The 22258-nt window shown below is 35.3% G+C and overlaps 1 protein-coding gene across 1 annotated transcript; it reads left to right on the forward strand.

Annotated features, from left to right (window-relative positions):
• Positions 1 to 7323: 7323 nt before the first annotated feature.
• Positions 7324 to 8957, forward strand: LOC104225450 (probable N-acetyltransferase HLS1). Its single transcript, XM_009777247.2, has 3 exons — positions 7324 to 7631; positions 7752 to 8091; positions 8192 to 8957. The coding sequence occupies exons 1-3, from the start codon at positions 7470 to 7472 to the stop codon at positions 8860 to 8862; spliced, it is 1173 nt and encodes a 390-aa protein (XP_009775549.1). The 5' UTR covers positions 7324 to 7469; the 3' UTR covers positions 8863 to 8957.
• The last annotated feature ends 13301 nt before the right edge of the window (positions 8958 to 22258 follow it).

Here is a 22258-nt window from a genome sequence, read left to right on the forward strand (position 1 = left end):
GCATTTATTGGGTTTCTATATTCATATGCAACAACTAAACTTTCATACATGTAATTCCATCTAGTCGGACAAGGTTTAGGAACCTTTCTTTCTCTAAGGCCAAATTCATCACTTTTTTTAAAATATTCTCTAAGTCTACTTCTACGGTTTGAATAAAAAAGCCAATTAAGAGCCATTTTAACCTTTTCAATTTCCACATTTAAAATTTTCATACCATCACCGACGATTAAATGGTAAATATGACAAATACATCTAACATGAAAAATATTACTAAATGTAGGATTTAGTGTAGTTGTAAGCAAGCCTATAACATTAGTGTTACTAGAAGCATTATCCATTGAAACCGACATTATTTGATCACTAATGCAAAAATATCTACAAATATCTGCAACTGTGTTAGCAATAAACTTACCCGTGTGGCGTGAATTCTATAAGCAATAATGCGCTTTTGCATTATCTAGTCCTCATCAATCTAATGACTTGTAACAGTTAGATAATCATACTCACTACCACTTCTACCAATATCAGTAGTAATAGCAATGCGACAATCTATATGAGTAAATAAATAGCGCAAATATTATTCATATTCATGTTTATATTTATAAATATCTCTCTTTACGGTTGCGCGAGGCCATACTTTATAAGTAGGATTAAAAACTCTTCTAATATAATTTACAAAGTGAGGGTTAGAAGGAAAACTATAGGGTAAACACATAATAGTAACCATTTTTGCCAATTCTTCACGATCTTTATTTGGATCATAACATAAAATGCCACCTATAACAGTGTTAATTCGCGGTTGAACTAGATTTGACCCTGTACTGGGGTTAACCTCAGTATCTAAACTTCTACCCTCTTGTGCAGCTTTCATTTGTAAATATCTAGCTTTATCTCTAGGGTGTTTCTTTATGTGTCTAGTCAAAGTACCCGTACCGCTACGGTCTCCAGTATATTTATGAGCCATCAAAGACCCACAAGTTTTACACTTAGCCTTATTTTTTCTCTTAGTTGAGTAAAAAAGTGCCAAATAAGAGATGTTTCGGTCCATTTAGAAGGCTGTCTATTAAAAGTAGGGGTTACTACAGGAGGGTCAGGCGACGTATCATTTGGATTATTAACAGTTAGGTTATTAACATGACTAGTAGGTGCATCATCTAAATTCAATTGCGTTTCATCTAAATGATCATTTTCAAAGATAGTATGATTATGATAAAGAGCATTCATAACTTCATCATTTAATTGTTGACCTGGTGCAACATCATGGCAAAATTGAGTATCGAAAAATTGAAAACAAGGGTTATCACTATCAAGAATAACAGGTGGAGGAGGACGGGTAACAGGTCTGGGTCGGGGAGCCGGGGAAAGAGTAGTAGCTTGGCGACTAGATTCACCAATTTTAGATTTTCCCTTACCCTTACCACCAAATATTTTTTTCAAAGAAAAGTTCATATTAATTATAATTATACTAACTAAAACAAACAAAACTATAATATTAAAACTTAAGAGTTAGAACGATTTTACCGAATTGACGAACAACTTCTTGAAAATTAAATATCGTTGAAGACTTGAATACTTCAATTCACCAACTAAACAATTTTTCACAAAATTGCAATAATAAAGTAAGCAATTATAAAAGAAAACTAGAGAGAGATTGATGAATTTATGAGTAAAAATGAAAGAATGAGGGGGTATTTATAGTTGAGAATAGGGAAAAAGTGTAATTATAAAAAGTTTGGGGTTAAAACAAAGTTTGAGGGCCAAATGGTTATTTTTTAAAAAGCCAAACGACTAAAATTGTAGGCTAACGGCTAGTTTTTAAATTTCAGACCGTTTTTTTTAAAATAGCCGTTGGGCCCGGTTGAACCGGCCCAGGCCCGCCTGCCGGTCCCGGACTCGCGATCTATTTGGTGAGGACCGACCCACAGTGGGCTTTTAGGACTGTTAGGGACCGGCCCGTTTGACCCGTTTGCTAGCGGTCCCGGGCTGTGCCCAGCCCACAATACATCATTAATGTATGGTAAGTGTGGGTGATTAGACAGGGGTATCATCACAAACTTGTACTAAGGAAGCAGAAGAGTAACTTATAGCGAGGAAAGGATAATAACTACTTCGGTGTGTTTGGTATAACGGAAAATATTTTCTTGGAAAATAAGTAGTAATCTTATTTATTTTCCGGTGTTTGGTATGCAAATTAAGGAAAATAACTTTTCAAGAGTATTCATAAATAATTTAGATACAATAAACATGAAGTCATAAACATTCGAACCAACAACCTTCCAAACCCACAAATTTCACAAACTTCCGAACTCCTGAACTTTCGAAACCACGAGCTTTCGAACCGTAAACTTCCAGACACATAAATCTCCGAACTTATAACTTTGGAACTTGTAAAATTTCGAACCTGTAAACCGAAAGATGAAAAAACTAAAACTAAAAATATATAAAAAAAAATTATTTTTTTCGGGGGGGGGGGGGGGCAGTGGGGTTTGTTTGCAGAAAAACAAAAAATAGAAATTTGAAAATTACAAAAAAAAATGTAAAAAAATATTTTTTTTTGTGCGTGGGGAGCAGTGGGGGGTGGGGTTTGCGGGTTGGGAGGAGGGAGGCGTGGTGCAGAAAAACGAAAAAAATAGAAATTTGAAATTATAAAAAAAATTGTGGGGGAAAGGGTAGCAGGGTGGGTGTGGGTGTGAGTGGGTTGGTGAGGGTGGGGAAGGTTGAGAAGGAGTTTGAAAAATATTTTCCCTTATCTTGGTAAGGAAAATATTTTCCTATAATTGGAGGAAAATGACTAAATGAGTGCATAAGCAATTTTTTTTCCAAAACATTTAAGCCAGCCAAACATAGGAAAATTGAAAAACATTTTCCGAAAAATATTTTACTTCATACCAAACACACCCCTTATTACAATTCCGTATTTGATTAAGTAAATCCTCGTCGTATTAATCAAGCTAATCAAGAAAAATTTGAAAATTGAACAACTTTGGGCAATTATTGTTGGCACTTCGTCGGTTGACATGTAAAGATATCAATATAATCTATATTATATTAAAAGTGGGAAGCCTTTAATTAAAAAATTGAATTACTAAAATATCCTTCTTAAAAACTTAAATATCCTACTTATAATTATAATTAATAATAATAATAATAATAATACTAATTAAGAAGAAAAAAACAGATTTAATTTGAAGTGTCCTTTCTAAAAAGTTGTGTCTTTTTAAAAAGCAACTAACTATCGTTTCTCTATACAACCATTTATTTAAATCTTAAGAGCAAAACATAAAGATTTCGAGCAAACAACGAAGTAAGGAAGTGGGAGCACTGATAAGATATTATCTTTGGTTTGGCCCTTCCAAATGGTTTCATCGGTACAACATTCTATGGACCAACATAAACAGCACGTGAGTTTTTATATTTTTTCCCCTCAATTTAAAGAAAAGAATAGCTAACATATCTTTTACCAACGCTTTTGACCATTTCAAAACATAATACGGCTTCTGAAAAAAGTAGTATATAAAATTTCGAGGATTACATGTAAAAGATTATAATTAGAACTAGAAATAAAATTTAACTTTTGTACATTAACAATATAAAACTTTTTACACTATTTGATCTCTTAAAAGTAAATTAACATAAGTAATTACTGGGAATAATAGAATTCAAATGTTAAGTTGTATTGATAATATAATTTTTTTTATAGACATAGTTAAATTCCTATAAATATTACGAATTCATGATTGAAAATTAGAAAATAGAACTATAATATGAAAAATAAAATAAATTAAAGAGCATGGAGAGATTATTGGTAGTTAGATATCATAAAAGTAGAAAGAGAAATATAAAAATAGAAACTAATTTTATTTAAAGTATCCATTCTAAAAAAATAATCATATCTATTTAACTGGTTTCGCTGGTAGTCAATTGATAACATAAAAAGAATAGTTATTATTTTGACTTTCTGATACTTCTTTTTGGTCGGTTATACAAAACAATATGACTTTGGTCAGTTATACAAAACACATATGGATGGATAGGAATAAAAGAAGATTTCAGAACCAGTGTATTACATATGCAGAAAAAGTTCGAGAAATAGCTTTGTAGCTGCATATCAAAGGCCAGAATAGGAGCAAATGGAAGTCAATGTTAGAACAATTAAATAAATATCCTAGTGGAAATAATATATAAATCAGGAAGAGATTAGGAAAAGTACATAACTATAGTTATGAGAATAGACGTAAAGGATCTAGCTCTAGAGCCCCGTGGGCTAGCGAATATAAATATTTTCATTGGTTAAATACAAAATTTCAATTTGACCAAAATAAAATATGACACTCCTTAACTATTATGCCAATCCATCTTGAGAGTTAGACGTGTATTGCTATTTTTCTTTATTGAATCTACTACTCCAACTCTAAAAATTCTTCTTCTTCTTATTGGGTTGAGTAAAAGAAAAATAAATCTATTTCCATGTCTATGTATAATTATGTGCGTGTGCGCGTGCAATTCCATATATATATATACACATATATTCATATATGATACATTTTGTGACAAAAATATTTATATTTACTTTAATGCTAAAGAGAACTTATCATTAGGAATGACATGTGAAAAAATATATTGCATCGACATTTGAAAGAAAATAATGTAATTATTAAGTTTTTCTATCACTAATAATATCTATATCTTTATAAATGTATATCATAAAATTGATAATAATATACTAGCTATTCTAAGGAAGAAATACGATGAACGAAATATATACATAAATAATAGTTTCTTTCAATAATAACTCTTGATATGTATGGGACTGTAAAAAAAGGCTACAATTTCTTAAAAACAAGACAAAAACTTTAACATGTGAAATATTTACAACTACAATTAATGTTAAAATATCTAAAAATAAGGAGATGATCAAGATGAATTTTGATATACTAGAATAACTAATATTGTTCAAACATTACTTTGTTGCATTGAGTTTTATCCTCAATACAATAATAACAATATATGTGCAACAACACATATAATAAACCATAAATAAATAAGGCGGAATACCCTCAAATCACATTAAAGTTGGCATGGATTATTAGTTACACCGCTAAACTATTCGTGGTCTTAATTACCCTCCTGAACTTGACTATTTGACGGTCATTACCCCCTTGGACGTTGCTGTGGCGAAGAGTATGGATATATTCTCTCCTACACGCTTGAAGTGAAGAAAAATTAAAAAAACAGCTTTCAAGTGGGTTATTTTTTAACCGTTAATCGACACACAGTCATATGTAATAATTTATTTGTTACAATTATGTATTTTTTTTTTGCTTCATCTTTATATACAATGTGTACTTTACCCCAACTTTTAGTCTTTTTTATTTCTTCTATAGATATAATGTCTATTTTTTCCAACAGTGTATTTTTTTTGGGCAAAATTTATGAAAATTTAGGTTGGAACTCCATCATTATAGGAAAATAAAACTCTAACTAAAATAATAGAGTACTAATAGTGTATTTCTTGTTATTTTTCTTTAGATATAATGGTTATTTATTTGAACTGTATATTTTTATTGTCCAGTCAAATCAGTAAGTTTATTTTGCTACATGTCCATTATCTTTTACCACATCAAGAAGGTATAGACAAAATAAAAAACTTATAATATTGTGTATTTTTTCATATTTCTTATATAGATGCAATGACTGTTATGCAATGACTTATATAGATGCAATGACAGTTCATTGTGTACAACAACAAACTATTATAGTGACCGAAATAGCAACAAATACTACTAAAGTAATGTCTCCTTCTCCCCAAATTTAAAGTTTAGTTACTTATATCAATAGTCTAGATGATATCCAATCATTTTTACCTCGATAAACAGGTCACCACATGATGATTTACATTAATTATTCACATAAACTTATACTATATTTCTTTTGAAGTTTTATTTTAATATTATTAATACTATATATTTTACCATATTATTTTATTACAAAAGTTGACTTCGAGAAACTAGTCTTAATGAAAAGCCTCCGTCTGCATGTTCCGTCAAAATACAGATTTGAAAAGCAAAATGAATAAAAGAGGAAAGAAACTCCTGCCAAGAGCTTCACTATCACCCTAATTCCCCTTCCCCAGTCACAAGCTTTAAGAACCTTTCACGTTAAAAAAGAAAAAAGAAAAAAGAAAAAAAGATTTGCAATTACTCTGGCAAATACACAATTAGAAACTGGTTTTGCCGCTCTTATTCAACTTAATCAATACCTGTTTGCACATATAGTTTGAGATCAATCCTTCGATTCTTCATGTGATTTTTAAAGTATCAAATTAAATCATTTTCACTATGAAGAACTACATAAGAACAACTGAATGGTGATGATAAATAATTTTGATTGTATCATCAATTTTGGATGCGCTTAAGCACGTGAGTTTAGCGAAAGCATTATCAGTAGTTGCATTCTCAATACATATAATTAATTACTTAATTATCACTTGGCTGAAGGTAACGACATCATATAGTGGAATTTCACTTTCGTATCAAAGTGTTAGAGCTATAAGGGACCACTAAGTTGTGCCACGGAGCCAAAACAAGAACGAATCATAATATGGATTTACACATTAAAAGTTGAGTGCGAACTGAAAGTGACCTCCTCTTCCACTTTACAAAAAGAAGGGTTCAATCTACCCAAACCAAAGTCATTAATTTATTCAAATAATTAAGAAATATAGTAATGCTAATAATTAATACTAAACCAAGGCTGTCCAATGAACACGTATCCCCTTAATGCAGTCTAGACTCTTCATTTACGTTAATCTTATCTTGTAATGATACCATCTGTCAACTAATTATCTCAACCAGATTCAATAGGTATATTAGAAAATTTAAAAGAAAAAAGAAGATAGTTTTTTTTCATCATGATTCTGAAAAGGGAGTAGAGACTATATGATTAGATTCTACAAGATATTTAGGGCTTTGCCGACTGTATGGTACGGATGAATGGGGTTGTTGGTGGGGGTACGTATGTCTACATGTATTGTACAAGAAATGTTCGGTTAGGGCCATAATTAAGTTGGCTAATAACAAATCAAGAGAGGACAACAGGACATATGCTTAGGCATGCACCATGTCGTGTGCCTGAGGTTATCCTAACGTGGACAGGGGCTAATTAAGCTAAACAATAAGCTGAAGACAAGGCATACACACACATTCTATAATTGATAAACTTTTTGTCTAACATCACTACTTGGAGGCCTAGGCTGATGCTGATCATTTATTCCTTTATATTTGTCCCATGTATAAATACGAATCATCTAAAACCATCTCCCTCCGTGTCTCTTCTTCTTTCTGATTTTGAATATGAACCACCAAACATTTTCCCCTTCTTGTGAATTGACATGCTACTGAAAACCCTTTTGAATTCTCTTTAAGTTCTTGGTTTCATAGTAAAGGAAAGAAAGTGGCATTTGGGTAAAGATGGTTAAGATAAGGAGCTACAATGGGCAAGTCGATAGATTTGGAGTAGAAGATCTTGAAAGAAGATGTGAAGTAGGACCAGCTGAGAATGTGTTTCTTTACACGGATACCATGGGTGACCCCATTTGTAGAATCCGTAATAGTCCCGTGTACAACATGCTGGTACCACTATATTCTCATCTTTTTTAATTTCTTTCCCCTTATTCAGCTTCATCATTCCATTATTCTTGTTATAATTGACGTCTTATCAAAGACAAATTTTTGTTTATTTTTTTTCCCTAGGTGGCCGAGTTGAATAATGAAATCGTTGGTGTTATTCAAGGCACTATAAAGGTGGTAACCCTCCACAAACCACCAAAAAATGCAGCAAAAGTAGGATATATGTTGGGACTGAGGGTTTCTCCGCTTCATCGTAGAAAAAGGATTGGTTCGAAACTAGTACGCCATATGGAAGAATGGTTCATCTCCCATCAGGTTGATTACGCTTACATGGCAACTGAGAAAGACAATGAAGCCTCTGTCAAACTTTTCGTCAACAAGTTTGGCTATGTCAAATTCAGAAATCCAACCATTCTCATCCACCCGGCAGCTAGTAACCCGAGATCATTCCGTTCACCGCCAGGTACTATTACGTACAAGCATCAAGCTATTCAGTGGTGGATGTAAAAGTAAACAAAAATAAAGTTAAATATACATCTCAAAACTATACATTGTATTTTCAGGTATAGAGATAATGAAACTCAAGGTGGAACAAGCTGAATTCTTGTATCGAAAAGTGATGAGTTCAATGGATTTCTTCTCGCACGATATAGACAATATTCTTACAAATAAGCTGAGCTTAGGAACGTGGGCGGCCTATTGGCGAGGTGAGCCATCTGCTGGGGAATTTGGAAGAGATGGAAAGGTTCCAAATAGTTGGGCCATGATGAGTGTTTGGGATAGTGGGGAAATATTCAAGCTGAGGGTAGGGCAAGCAACATTAAATTGTTTCCTCTATGCAAAAATGTCAAGACTAATGAGAAAGGGATTCTCATGCTTCAAAGCTCCTTCAATGCCGGAATTCTTTGAACCTTTTGGTCTTTTCTTCATATATGGAATTTTCAGGGAGGGACCATCATCAAGGAAGTTGGTACGAACACTTTGTAAATTTGTGCACAACTTGGCCACGGCGTCTAAGGATAATTACAGCAGCAGCTGCAATAAGGTGGTTGTCACAGAGATTGGATGTTGTGACAAGCTAAAACTAGACATCCCACATTGGAAGTTACTATCATGTCCGGAGGATTTGTGGTGCATAAAAGCCTTAAACAATAATGAAGATATAGAAGCCTTCCTTGAATTTACAAAAACCCCACAAAATAGAGGCCTTTTTGTAGACCCCAGAGAGGTATGATATATGAACAAAAACCAACCACCCAAAAATATTGTACTATCAATTAATTTTCCTGACTTTGCATGCCCTGATTTTAGCAATAAGCAAAAAAAAAAAAAAAAAAATAAATTATCAGGCCATAAACTAGCCTATTTATTGTCACAACAAATACCAATATGTATCTTACCTCTCCTGGTGAGGTGGGGGACTCTCACAGAGTATTTCCTAAATTGGGTGCCTCCATCGGTATCTTTGTTCTTATCTAACCCATGTTTCCATTCCACGTCTCTGAGTAGGACTAATCATGCATTCTACCAGCTACATGTTTTTCTTTGTCTGTTTTCCTCATGTACATAGGTTTCGTCCCATTCAACCCATCTATTAAACCATTTTCCTTTCTGCATGCATTATAATATGATGTAAATAAGTATAACAATTTTTCTCTTCTTTAGGGGGAAATAAATTAAACAGATATTTGGAGGGTGACATAATTATACTTTGTTGAGAAATATTTACATTACAGGATCTATATTTTTATCTCAGTGGTCTGAGTTTTATACTAACAGCTGGAGTTTCTTTGCACTTCTTCTTATTCTTCCTTTTATCTCCCCGCTTTTCTCTGCGAATAGTAAACACAACGATCTGAATAATAATCACTGTATGATAAGAGATAAATAGTATATAGAGATAGAAATAGTAGAAGGTGATTCGAAGGTACTGCAAATCGATCATAAAACTCTACCTTAAGTCTCCAAATAAAGCCCAATATCATGACCCAAATTTAACTAAGTCATGATAGAACCTAACCTAACCCGCTGGGTGAATCAATCAACACCAACACAAGTCAGATCGAAGAAAATCTTTTAGTAAATGATAAAGTAAAAATGCGGAATTAAATAAAAACTGCTCCAAGAATTATTGTCATAAAACATGAGCAAGTAAGAGTAGATTCATAATCCTGATACAAAAAAAAATACACCATATGCTTGAGTATATATAAACAGAAATATATATGAAGTGACTTCTATCTCGATTAATCATATCTCATGCATGTATGCGCAACGATCTGACCGGTCGTTTTGAGCTTTTGAATTTTGTTATGTACTTTTAAGGTTGTGAATAGCTTCATATGATGCATTATGAGTTGTGTGTATGGTTGGTTTTAACTTTTGAGAGGTTCTTGAAAGATTTAGAAGAGTAATTCTCAATTTGGAAGCTTTAAGTTGGAAGAGTTGACCAAGGTTCAACAATAAATGACCTCAAATTGGTGATTTCATGATTCCAATAAGGTTGCATGGCTAATTTGGACTTGGGCCTTTGTTCGGATTTGAATATGGATGTTTCTAGATTGTTTTAGCTCTATTTGTCGAAAGCTAGCAATTTCAAAAAATTGGAGAGTTCATAGGTTTGACTGAAAATTGAGTTCGGTGTTATCTGACCTTTACTATGGTTTTTGATACCTTTGTTAGGTTCATTTAGTTGATTGGAACTAACTTTCATAGTTTTGTTGTGGTCCAGAGTGTCTAAATCTGATTCGGACAAGTTCGGCGAAATTGAAATGTTTGAAAGTTAAAAGAATATTTTCGATCTATAATTCTTGGTTTTGAAGTTATTTGTAGTACTTTGAGACTTTGCATAAGTTTGAATAATGTATTTACATTGTTGGTATAATTGGACGCGAGGCTCTTGTGTGATTCTCGGTTGTTTCAGACAATTTTGGTCGAGTTTGGAGTTGATGATGTGCTGGTGTGTTGCACTGGGTCGCCATCGCGGAGCAAGGCTCACGATTGAGGAGAAGGATTTTGGCCGCTTGGAATTGGTGTATCGTGTTCGCAGGAACGAGCTCACGTTCGTGGAGTATTGGGGGTGCTGGCTATCGCTTTCGCTTATGTGGCTTCGCGTTCACGAAGTGTTGGAGGAGGTCGAGCTGCAGACTTTCGCATTCGTGTTCGATCCCTCGCGTTCGCGGAGTAGTGAGGCCATTTGGCCATCACGTTTGCATGTTCTAGGTCGCATTTGCGGTGAAGGTTCTGGAGGCAGCGCTGGATTGCTCATCGCGATCACATGGGTTTGACCGTGGTCGTGTAGAGTATTTGATGTCACTGATTTGAGCTGTCAAATTTTGGGATTTTGAGGGGTTTTCACTATTTTGAGTTTTGGAGCTCGGAAGAGACGATTTTGGGGATGGATTTTACCCATATCTTGAGGGTAAGTTGTCACGCCCTGACCTTGGGGAGCACGATCGACACTTGATAGGGTTACCTCGGCCAAGAAAGCCTACACAATGTCGTCTACCCAACTCACCCATGAATAAAGAGGAAAATACATTTCATTAATTAGATAGTAAGAGGTCATATGAATAACACCAGTCCATTTTCCTTAGTTACATCCTTAACAAGTCTCCAAAATAGTACATTATATGTTCGTAGTTAAAGTGGAGCAGATGGTACAATTACAAAAAGTTTAGTTTAACCTTCCCAAAAAGGATATAACCTACACTATGTCTACAAAGCCGCTAATAGAACCAAAAGAGTGCTAAGACAGTGCCGGCAATAAGGCCTCGACTATACCTCAAAGGTCTATGTACAAAGGACAAGAGATAAAGGACCCCGAAGTGAAGTGGGGCTTACCAAGTCAGCTGAAGATAGAGTATGCTACTATCACGGGTCAACACCACCTGCTATGGAATCACCTGTATCCATTTAAAGATGCAACGCCCCCAACAAAAGGAACGTTAGTACATATAGAATAGTACTAGTATGTATGAATAAACACCCTCTCAATAGAACGAGTAACAACAAATGGAGAAGGAAACATAAAATCAATAAGAGACTCAAATAGTATCAGGGTGTCAAGTTAAGGCAAGGTAAATATCAAATTAAGTTTCAATTTTTTAAGTTGGGAGATCCTTAACACCAATACATCGCCGTGTTTTTAGCACGGAGTTCGATCTCAGGCCGATCGGCTAAGCCGTCTCACCTCGAGACATCCACTCACAATACCACCATGTGCGCGGCATGGCGTCCCATCTCGGCCCGATCGTCTAAGTCGTTTCACCATAATATCATCCCATATAAGGGGAAACAACCTCATCATATTAACATGGAGATTTACTCATCAATCACTCCTACGCCGGCATGTGTAGTTTCAGGATTAGGTTATTTTAACCTACCATTCCTCAGTGACTTGAACGATACTCCCAAAGCATTTATTGTTTAAAGGAATTTACCATACATTTCACGTTCTTTTACATATCATTCATTTCATTGGCACCAATGGCCATGACATAATATCATTCTTGGCATATTGGCCGCACATCATATTTCATGCTCTCTTCTTTCACTTTCAAATATCATCATGGATAATAAACAACAAGGTTTTCAAATTAAGACTTTAAACACACATTTGAGCAATTTAGCGTCTTAGGAACATGTGATTTCTTACACAATTTGACATGATAGCTTTCATTAGAATACATATTGAATCACGATAGCTCTCAAACAGTAACTCAACATTACAATAACCTTTGAAATACACATTGAACGCATATTCATTTTGACACAAGGCTTATTTGGAAAAAATTAATTTATGAAGAGCAATACGGGACTTACAAGGACACTATGGGGTTCAATTCTAGGAGATGAGTTTGGCCAACATACCTCGCTTTGTGCTCTCCTTAATTTACTACACAGTTCTAGAATCTTAACAACTTTGATCTATTTAGAGATTTAGCAAAATTGAACACAAATTAGGAAAGAATTCATGGTTCCAGCTCATTTGAGAATTTTATCAAACATTAGGTTGTCATTATGACTTCAAGGTCCTCCTATGATGGATTCCTCTACTTCACTAACCAAAATCTACCCAATTGAGCACACAATATTCCCACAATCCTAGGTAGTACATGCATGCAGAACAAACAACTCCCACACCCAAGAATGGCTTGGCTTATTACCTATTTTTAGTTAAATCTCGAAGTTGAAGGCTAGGGAGTAGAATCTTACCTTTGGGTTGAAGACCTTGTGAGTTACCCTAGAGAAATCTTCAATGTTTGAGCAAAGATTGATGAATAAATGACTTAGACATTTCGTTTCTCACTCTAGACCACCTTCCCCTCTCTAAAATATAAGTTTCATCCTTCTAAATGATCCCTAAGTTTGTTTTATTAGAATGGGGTCGAGTTTATAAAACTAGAAAAATGAAGCCTCGTTGCAGATTTGCGGTAGCATATGCTGCCACATAACTCTTATGCGGTCTGGAAAATGGACCGCATAATAGGCTTCTGGAATAGGGCATTTCTGCTTCACTTTGTGACCGGTCTGTGGTCGCATACTGTGCCGTAGGACATCCGTCTAGAAATATTTATGTTGGAACCACAATGAATTGTGCGGCCCACAAAATAATTATGTGGCCGGATATTGGTCCTAAATTTTAGCTTAGGTTTCTGCTTCACTGTGCGGCAGGTCTACGGTATGCAAATTAGTTCTGTGACTGCAGAATGGACCGCAGAAATGCCCTACACTTTTAAAAAAAAATTCATCTCACAAACCACTGTTTAACCTAAAAAGTCCACACATCTCTACAATCATTAATACATAAGTCCACCTCGGCACCACAAAATCCCGAGTTTTGGTAAAATTTTACGGGGCCTTACATAAGTAATTTTTATTTTATTTTGATTATGTATCATGAATCCCCACGGATTTCTACACCTAAAACATGAAATTTTAAAGGAAAATTTGTGGTTTTTGTCTATACTTTAAGAGAGTGTATTTTGGGAATTTGAATTTTTATTTGGACTCGGTTTTGGAAACTAGTTATATATTTGCACTCGGTAGGTTATGAGACATCAGATTTTTGTATTAGTTTCGAATTTCAGGCAAGCGAGCCTAGGTTGACTTCTATTGAGTTTCGGGAATTCTTTAAAGATCGAAGATTTATGGTTTGAGATTGCTTCCTATAACATTGTTTGACTTCTTGGATGATGTTTTTCTTGCATGTCATGATTGGAGGACCAGATCGATGTTTTTGACGCGATCTTAATGTAAAGACTAGCCAGGATGAGGTAAGTATCTTTTCTAGGCTGGACTAAGGGTATTTCCCCATATGCTATGATTCTTGTTATATGTTGGGGGCTGATGCATATGCAAAGTGACGAGCATATAAGCTTGCATCACAGTTTTTCATGATTCGAGTAGACCTTAGGCTATTATATGCCTTATTTTGCTATCATGCCTCCTTGATACCATGTTTTATTTGTATGTATTATTACATGAGCTATTATTTATGCTAGAAATCATGTTTATGTTATAATCTTATCTTTTTGAAATATAATAGGGGTATTTTTCCATGTTGAGCATTTTGCTCTAGTCATAGTCATATTTGTCTGTCATGATATTATTTCTGCATGTTATATCTCTGTCTCTGTGCACTCTTTATATGTTATCTCACATGATGTTAGTGTCCTTGCTTATAACAGGGGTTTTAGCTGAATTGTGGCACATTTATATATTCTGTATAATATTTTAATTATAATAATGTGAGATGCTGGCATATTGAGGCCTGAGGAGATTGATGATTTATTTTAAGCCATAGAGCCATATTGAGCGGATTGATGACTATTGTTGGGCTATAAAGCCATTTTCATATTGATAGTTAGGTGACACTTGTGTCAAGGCCCCATATTGGGCTGAGAGATATTGATCATTGAATTTGATTCGATCAACGCTCGAGCTAGGTTCTGCCCCTCCAAAGTTAGGTGATAACTGATGTTACTTTGGGCCTTTTGAGGCAGACACACGAGATGTGCTTGGTGAGGGACTTATATGAGGTACCCATATAATGCTGAGTTTGTGTTTGTGATGATCTAGGGGTATTGTGTTAGGCATCATGAGAGTGTTGAGAACATGATTTGGGGGGGGGGTACATGTACTAGACACAATGAGCGTGTTAAGATTGTGTATACTTGATGATTAAACTCTGAAGCTGTTGATTTTGGTTTGTATATTTGACATGCATGCATAGAGTTGTATTTCCTTATGCTAATTGGTATTTGATGTCTCTACTGATGCTTATATCTTGAAATTCATAGTTTACCTTGATAAATCCCGGTCTACATGATTTTTGTGAAAAAGTGAACGTCTTGACTGATATACCTAAAAACCATGTTTGTTTCTCCTCTTATTGTGTTAGACTTGAGTCTGTTAATATTTGAGTTGCTCTTCTCTTATACGCATTATTCTGCAGCTATTGTTGTTGTTAGCTACTGAAAGTGAGCATCAGACATTATCAACCTCGCCACTGCTTTCTCGGAGGTTTGGTTTGCTACTTACAAAGTACATAGTTTTAATTGTACTCATACTACACCCTGCACTTCATGTGCATATCCAGTTATTGATAATAGTGTTGGTTTCTAGTGATCTATTTATTCGGATTTTCTTGGAGATTTCGAGGTAGCACTATTGTTCCATTTGCTTGCCTTGAAGTTCCCTCCTTTATATTATGTCATTATTGTTTAGACTTTCAGAAATTATTGTATTTAGTAATTTATAGAGCGCATGAACTCGGTCACATGAGATTTTGGATGGTTTAAGTTGTATTGTCATTATGATTTCAGTTATTTATGCTATTCCGCTGTGTATGGCTATTTCTTGTTGTTGTTTAAGTTTAATTTTGCATATCTTTTATTGGCTTGCCTAGAAAGCAGTGTTAGGTGCCATCACGGCTCCGGTGGGATTTTAGGTCGTGCGAAGGTTGTACTAGAGAACTAGGTTCATATAGGTCTCACGAGTCATGAACAATCGAAGTAGATTCTTTTGATTCAGTAGAGAGATATTTGTACTCATCTTTGAGAGGCTATAGGCTTTAAGAACTTTCTCTTTCTTGATTCCTTATTGTGCGACTTTATCTCGTCTTGAAGCCTATATCTTCAGTTCTTTTCTATTCATTCATATGCAATGTTAAGTACTCCATATCACTTGGGCACAAGCGAGTTGCAATGACGATACAAATGTGGTGCTGGATGTTTCTCATAGTGTTATGAGGGAAGACTATGTAAAGACCGTAAAATTCTTAATCAAAACTTGAGATTTCGTGGTGCCGAGTTGGATCCCTGCATTATTATTGTAGAAGTAAGCTTGCCGCGGTTCGGACCTTTTGGATTGAGCAGCACCCTACAGACTTAGAGGAAAATGTTTCTCAAAAGAACGCATTTCTACGGCTCATTATGCGGCTGCATTATCACTCTGTGGGCCGCATAATCACTCTGCAGACTGCATAATGGCCGCAAAGTGAAATAGAAAGTTGGCCAATTTTGATGCCAGTTATGTGGCCCAATTGTGCCATCGCATAATCGCTATGTTGGCCGTATGTTGGTCGCATATCTGCCTTGAATTTTTGTGAAGGAAAGTTCTGCAATGCATTATGCGACCGCAGAACAGATATGCGGACCGCATACATATTGCATACTCAGTTAGAAAACTTAAATTCATGAGGCTCCTTCTGCGGTCACTTTGCAGAGCGCATAACCATTATGCGGTTGCATATGCGATCGCAAACCTGTGTCGGGGCACCAATTTTTCTTAATTTAAAATTCGACCCCCATTTCGTTAAAATACCCCCTTAGGCTATTTTCAGCATTTTTCTCTGATAATTAGAGTATGAGAGGAGGATCAAAGAGAGGGGAAGGGGTCTCCATCAATTGTTCATCAAATCCTAGCCTAAACATCTTGAAGAATAACAAACAAGGCACCTGGGTCTCCCTTCCAAGAAGAAAGCTTCATCACCCAAACTCTCAATTCCAAATTGTAGCTAAAATGGACTATTAGTGAGGTAATGCATTTGGATTAGGGTGGTTACCTTGCATGCATGTGATCCTAAGGTATGTGGGGGAGTGCTAAAACAAATATAGGAAAGAATGGGGAATGGGTTGTGGGGAATCTTCCACTAAAAAGGGGCCATGAGACCCTGACAAACACATAATGTTGATATATTGCTTAAGTGAGCTAGGGCTATGATCAATTTTCTAATAATAAGTTCAATTATGCTACATTGTTAAATAGATTGAAGGTGCTAAAGGTTTCGGAACTTGTCGTAGGAATTATGGAAAAGACTCACGTAAGGTTTGTATGGCTAACCCTCCTCTTCTTAATGTTGAAATCTTGGTGTCTGAATAATTGGCGTGAGCTCCGAGTTGATCATACTAGATGGATTTCCTTGAAAGATTTTTGTTCCATAATTGTTCTAAGTGTTTACCCTAAAATTATGCTATTTGAAAATGTGATTATGTTCTCCAAGCTTTTCTTTTTCTTTCCTTATGTGCGCATGCCTTATATTGAGACATGGATGATGAAGTTATTTGAACAAATAATAAAGGGAAAGACTTGAATTATAAAATGTGTCCAAGTGACAAGAACTACTTGATAAATGGGGCTGTTTGTGCCATGTAATGGAAGATGGAAACAAAAGTGAATTAAATAAATAATTGCAAAATGTTATGTCCCAAGTGAGATGGATTAGCCGATCGGGCCGACATCAGATACCATGATGTACACATGGTGGCATTTATTTGGATTTCTGATTATCATTGAAATTTGGATATGTCTCACTAGGGATGGCTTAGCTGGTTGGGCCAAGACCGGAATCCGTGTGAAAATACGGTGGCATTATGAGTTGTGGCATTGGGCACTAAAGATTATTAACCTAAAGAGATGGAAAGATTGAATCAGAACTCTGTGATCCTTATTTGGTGGTTCCTTGTAATCCTGTGAAGCATTTGTTGATTTTTATAACTGCCTTCAATTTGTTTCGCATGTTCATCCTACTAAGATTTCTGTTTGCCTTACGTACTAGTACTATTCGACAGTACTAACATCCCTTTGGCCGAGGGCGCTACATCTTTGAACAAATGCAAGTGATTCCATTGCAGATAGCACCGATCGCAGATAGTGGTGCTCTCTTTCTCTCCTCACAGTAGTCTTGGTGAGCCCCCATTTCTCCCAGGGGTTATGTAGTTCTTCTTTTGTATAAATTTCCACATTTTGAGGTATGCCCGGGGCCTTGTTGTCGGCATTGTCATGTTGGTCTTCTGTATCCTTAGAAGCTCTATAGACGTTTATGTGGGTCATGTATGTGTGTCGGGGTGGTCATTGGATCACATTGTATTTTGAAACTCTTCTCCACTAGATTATTAACTGTTTGTACTTTTAAGAACTTAACCATTGCATATTGTGTTTAAGTAAAAATGAACTAGCAACGTTTACATATTTATATAACTGATCTCTCCCTTGTTTAACAAATGGTGATGCACTTCCTTTTTGGATTATGAATGAGTAGGGTAGGAAATGATGGATAATCTTGCTCGACCGGGTTCACTCAGTTGGGCGGTGGTCCCGCTCTCCGAGGTTGGGGCATAACAGACTACCACTATTATTTTGTAGAGGGGTTGTCATCTATTGCAGTCACAGTGTTGGTGCTGCCCATGGGTTTGAGGCCTTATATAGTGTATTGTGATAATTCATGTGTTAGTCTTGATACGGTATTGGTGCAGGATGGTAGGATTATTGCTTAAGCATGCGGCAACAACATCCACATGAGAAGGATTATCACAATTTGGAGTTTGGCATTGTCCTGTAATGACCTGAATCGTCGTTTTGACCTTTAACATTCTATTCGGTAGTTTAAGACTTTGAATAGCTTTATCTAATGTATTATGACTTCAATGTAAGGTCAATTTTGGATTTTGAGTTGTTCGTGATTGATTTGGAAGAATGACTCTTTTTGAAAGAATGAATATTTAACAACTTAAGAGAAATTCTATTCGTTTGAGTGCCCGAACAGGTTTTGTAGCGTATTTTATGATTGAAATTCATATATAGTTTGTGATGGACGGTTACAAATGAGTTTTGGGTGCTTAAACGAAAATTTTGCGATTGTTGATTTTCTGGTGCACTAATTTTGAAAATACTAGTTATGCCCTGAAATTTTCAAACTTCCTTTAAAATTTTAAATTATCATATCTCGCTCATTTTAAGGCCAAATTGGATGATTCAAAGAGTTATATTGGGTGAAATACAAAAATAGCCAGATTTACAGTTGGTCGTTCAAAAATAGTCCAGTTTCAAAAGTAATCGAAATTTAGCCACTTTTTATGTAAAGATAAATCTGAGCGAAAACACTGTTCAAAACCCGAAAAATACGCCAGTATATTATACTGGAGTTCCAGCATAAGTATGCTTGAACTCCAGCATATTATACTAGAGTTCCAGGATAAGTATGCTGGAACTCCAGTATAATATGATGGAGTTCCAGCATAAGTACACTAGAACTCCAGCATAATATACTGGAGTTCCAGCAAGTATAATTGTCCAGTATAATATACTGGAGTTTGGAGCACCGGTGCTCCAGTCTCCAGTATATTATACTGGAGTCAGCAAAGTATACTGGTCCAGCATAATATGCTGGAGTTCATACACAGGTGCACCGAACTCCAGTATATTATGCTGACTATATTTGAATGACCAGTCCAAAAACTGGCTATACCGTGCTATTTTTACGGCTATCTTGTATGTAATCTCATAAGACTTATGTTGGGCTTATCAAATGTGAGTTGCAAGATAATCTAGAATCTGATTCAGGCTGAGATAGCTACTGTATTTTTGTATACTTATTTTGGGATTTAGTTTCTTTTTCTCACAAGGTTTTGGAGCTCACGAAGAGGTGTCCTTTGGGGGAGTTTTCATCTACTTCATTGAGGTAAGAAAACCTAACTTGAATTTATGATTATAAAATAAATCCATCATCGATTTTGGCTCTATTTCAAGAAATCTTAAAGAAGAAAGAGGGTTTTGTCTTGAAAGATAAGAAAGTGTATTTTGAAGGTTTTGGCAAAACTTTTCTAAAGTCAAAAGTAGAGATTTGAACCTCAATCTGGAGTCGAATTTGGATGAAACTTGTATATTTGGACAGGTAATCAAATGGTTATTCGGGATTCGTGAGTTTTGTCGAGTTTTGAGAAGCGAGACTGGGTTGATTTTTTGTTGACTTTGAGTTTTTGATTAAAAATTTGACCTTTATCATTTGGGTTTGATTCTATGGCATTATTTATTGTTATTGAGCTATTTTTTGCTAGCATACGAGCCGTTTGAAGGTCGATTCATGCGTGAATGCATTTTTGAAATATTGGTTTGGCTTGATTGAAGTAAGTGTCTTGGCAAACTTTAATTGAGGAAATTTTTCCTAATAGTGGATATTAATTGCTACATGCGGGGTTGATGCGTATATAAGGTGATGTGTGTATATACATGTTACATGTGTATTCATACTCGGGGTAGATTTTAGATTGTTATATGTCTTGTTTGGTTGTATGATCTACTTGATTCTATGTATTAGTCAATTGATTGATTACGTAAGGACAATAAACCACGAAAGAGATAATGTTAAGTTTATTGGTGTCTTAGTTGCATGGTCTTTTTACCAAAGGGTAGCTGAGCAGCCATACAACTGGGTGGCTACGCAGCATGCGTAGTTAAAAATAGAATGTGGAAAAACGAGGGCTTCAGGGATTTGTCCCTTGAGTAGCAATGCAGGAAGTGTGCGTAGCTACGCACAACCATTAGACTTTTATAGAAAAGGGCATTTCGAGATCTCACTTCTCCCACTTCACTTAGACAATTTTTGGAGCTCTTTTTCTCTCTCTTTCAAGACCCCCAACTCCTCCTATCTTCAATGTGAGTAATTTTCACTAGTTTGGTGTTTTCTTCAATCAATTATACACTAGAACTAACACAATCCACTATTAAATCATAAGATTTTCAAGAAATTTCTTAAAAAACTCAGAGGAGGGGTTTTCAAGATTTCTTCCAAAAGGTAATCCTACACCCTTAGACCTAGGTGCATGGATTTATTATGAGTAGTATGAATTAAATGTTAAACTTATTGGATGGTAATTGGAAGCCATAAGTTCCCAATTTCAATTCATAGCCATTGTAGAGATTAAAGGGTGGTTATTTGATGGAATTTTGTTGGTTGGGTGTGGATGGTTGGACATGCATATAACATTGGAAGTTCTAAACTACATAAGGATGATATCAAGATAAATTATTGTAAATGGTGGTAGTTGGATAAATAAATTCCATGGTTAAGAGTTGTAGAGATTTATGCCTAGTAAGTGTTTGATAAATGTCTAAGTGCCCTAAATTGTGAAATTTGCTACTAATATAAGTCTTATTTGATGTTGTTATTGTAGATTGAAGTTGTTTAGTGAAGTTGATCATCGTAGTATCATTAAGGGAATAATTTGAGGTATTTGGCTAAACTCCCTCAGTAAAATCAGATTCCTTGAATTCCTCATGAACTCCAAGCATGGTTTGTTCGAGTTCCTATTCTTATTATGTTAAATTGCCTTAAAGGGATGACTTATCTAATGTGTACATACTCAAGTCATGTTTCAATTATCATCTATATGCTCATATTTGAAAAATATTTCAAGTATGATTGACTTCTCAAATGCTTACGAGTTATAGTCATGCTTCAATTACTATCACTATGCTCTCCTTTTTAGATATCTTCCAAGTTTCTTAAGCTTTTATTACTCATGCAGTTGTAGAAATGATTCCTAGTTTAAATACCTTTAATGTTTTATGATGACCCATAACGAGTGGCGAGTAAAAGGATGTGATAGTATGACAATAAAATGCGGCCACTTGCCAAAATGAAAATTATGAGGTACTGAATGTCCCAAAGGACAATGAAAATAAAATACTTTTATGAAATGATTTATATGGAATCTTTTTGGGAGACAAACGGTTATGTGTTCTCCATGTAATCTCTCCACTTGTGTAGTTCCGCATACCATGATATTTCCTTTATGGAAACGCTACAGAGGTTCAAGTTTACAAATAAGCATGACGTTGAAATTAAGGCATTCCTATGATTTCAATCATATGTCCCCAAGAATGATGCTCTTAGCTAATGACCTGAAGATGATAAATGAGTACATAACGAGATGAAAGAGAGATGTTTTATGGTAAATAATGATGATCCATAAAGATGATGAATGGTGCTCATGCACCATTGTAATCCAATTATTGATTCTCCATACATGCGCTAATGTAATTAGCTATGCTTCCGCATGATGACCATGAACTTGAATTATTCTAATGATCTAGTCTTATGACCCTAAATGTAATATTATTCGTGTTGCTTTGAGATTACATATGGTCATATGCATAATAATGTGTTACATGCCCTATGGACAATCTGGTGAAACACATAGGTGCATAGTATAGATGAGCCCAATGGACAATCCGGTGAAAAGCATAGGTGTAGAGTATAGATGAGCACTATGGATGGTCTGGTAAAATCTATAGGTGCGTAGCTGTAGTAAAGATGAGCCATATAGACGGTCTGACAAAATGCA

This window comes from Nicotiana sylvestris, chromosome 7, assembly GCF_000393655.2.
Source record: "Nicotiana sylvestris chromosome 7, ASM39365v2, whole genome shotgun sequence".
NCBI classification, from domain to species: domain Eukaryota; kingdom Viridiplantae; phylum Streptophyta; class Magnoliopsida; order Solanales; family Solanaceae; genus Nicotiana; species Nicotiana sylvestris.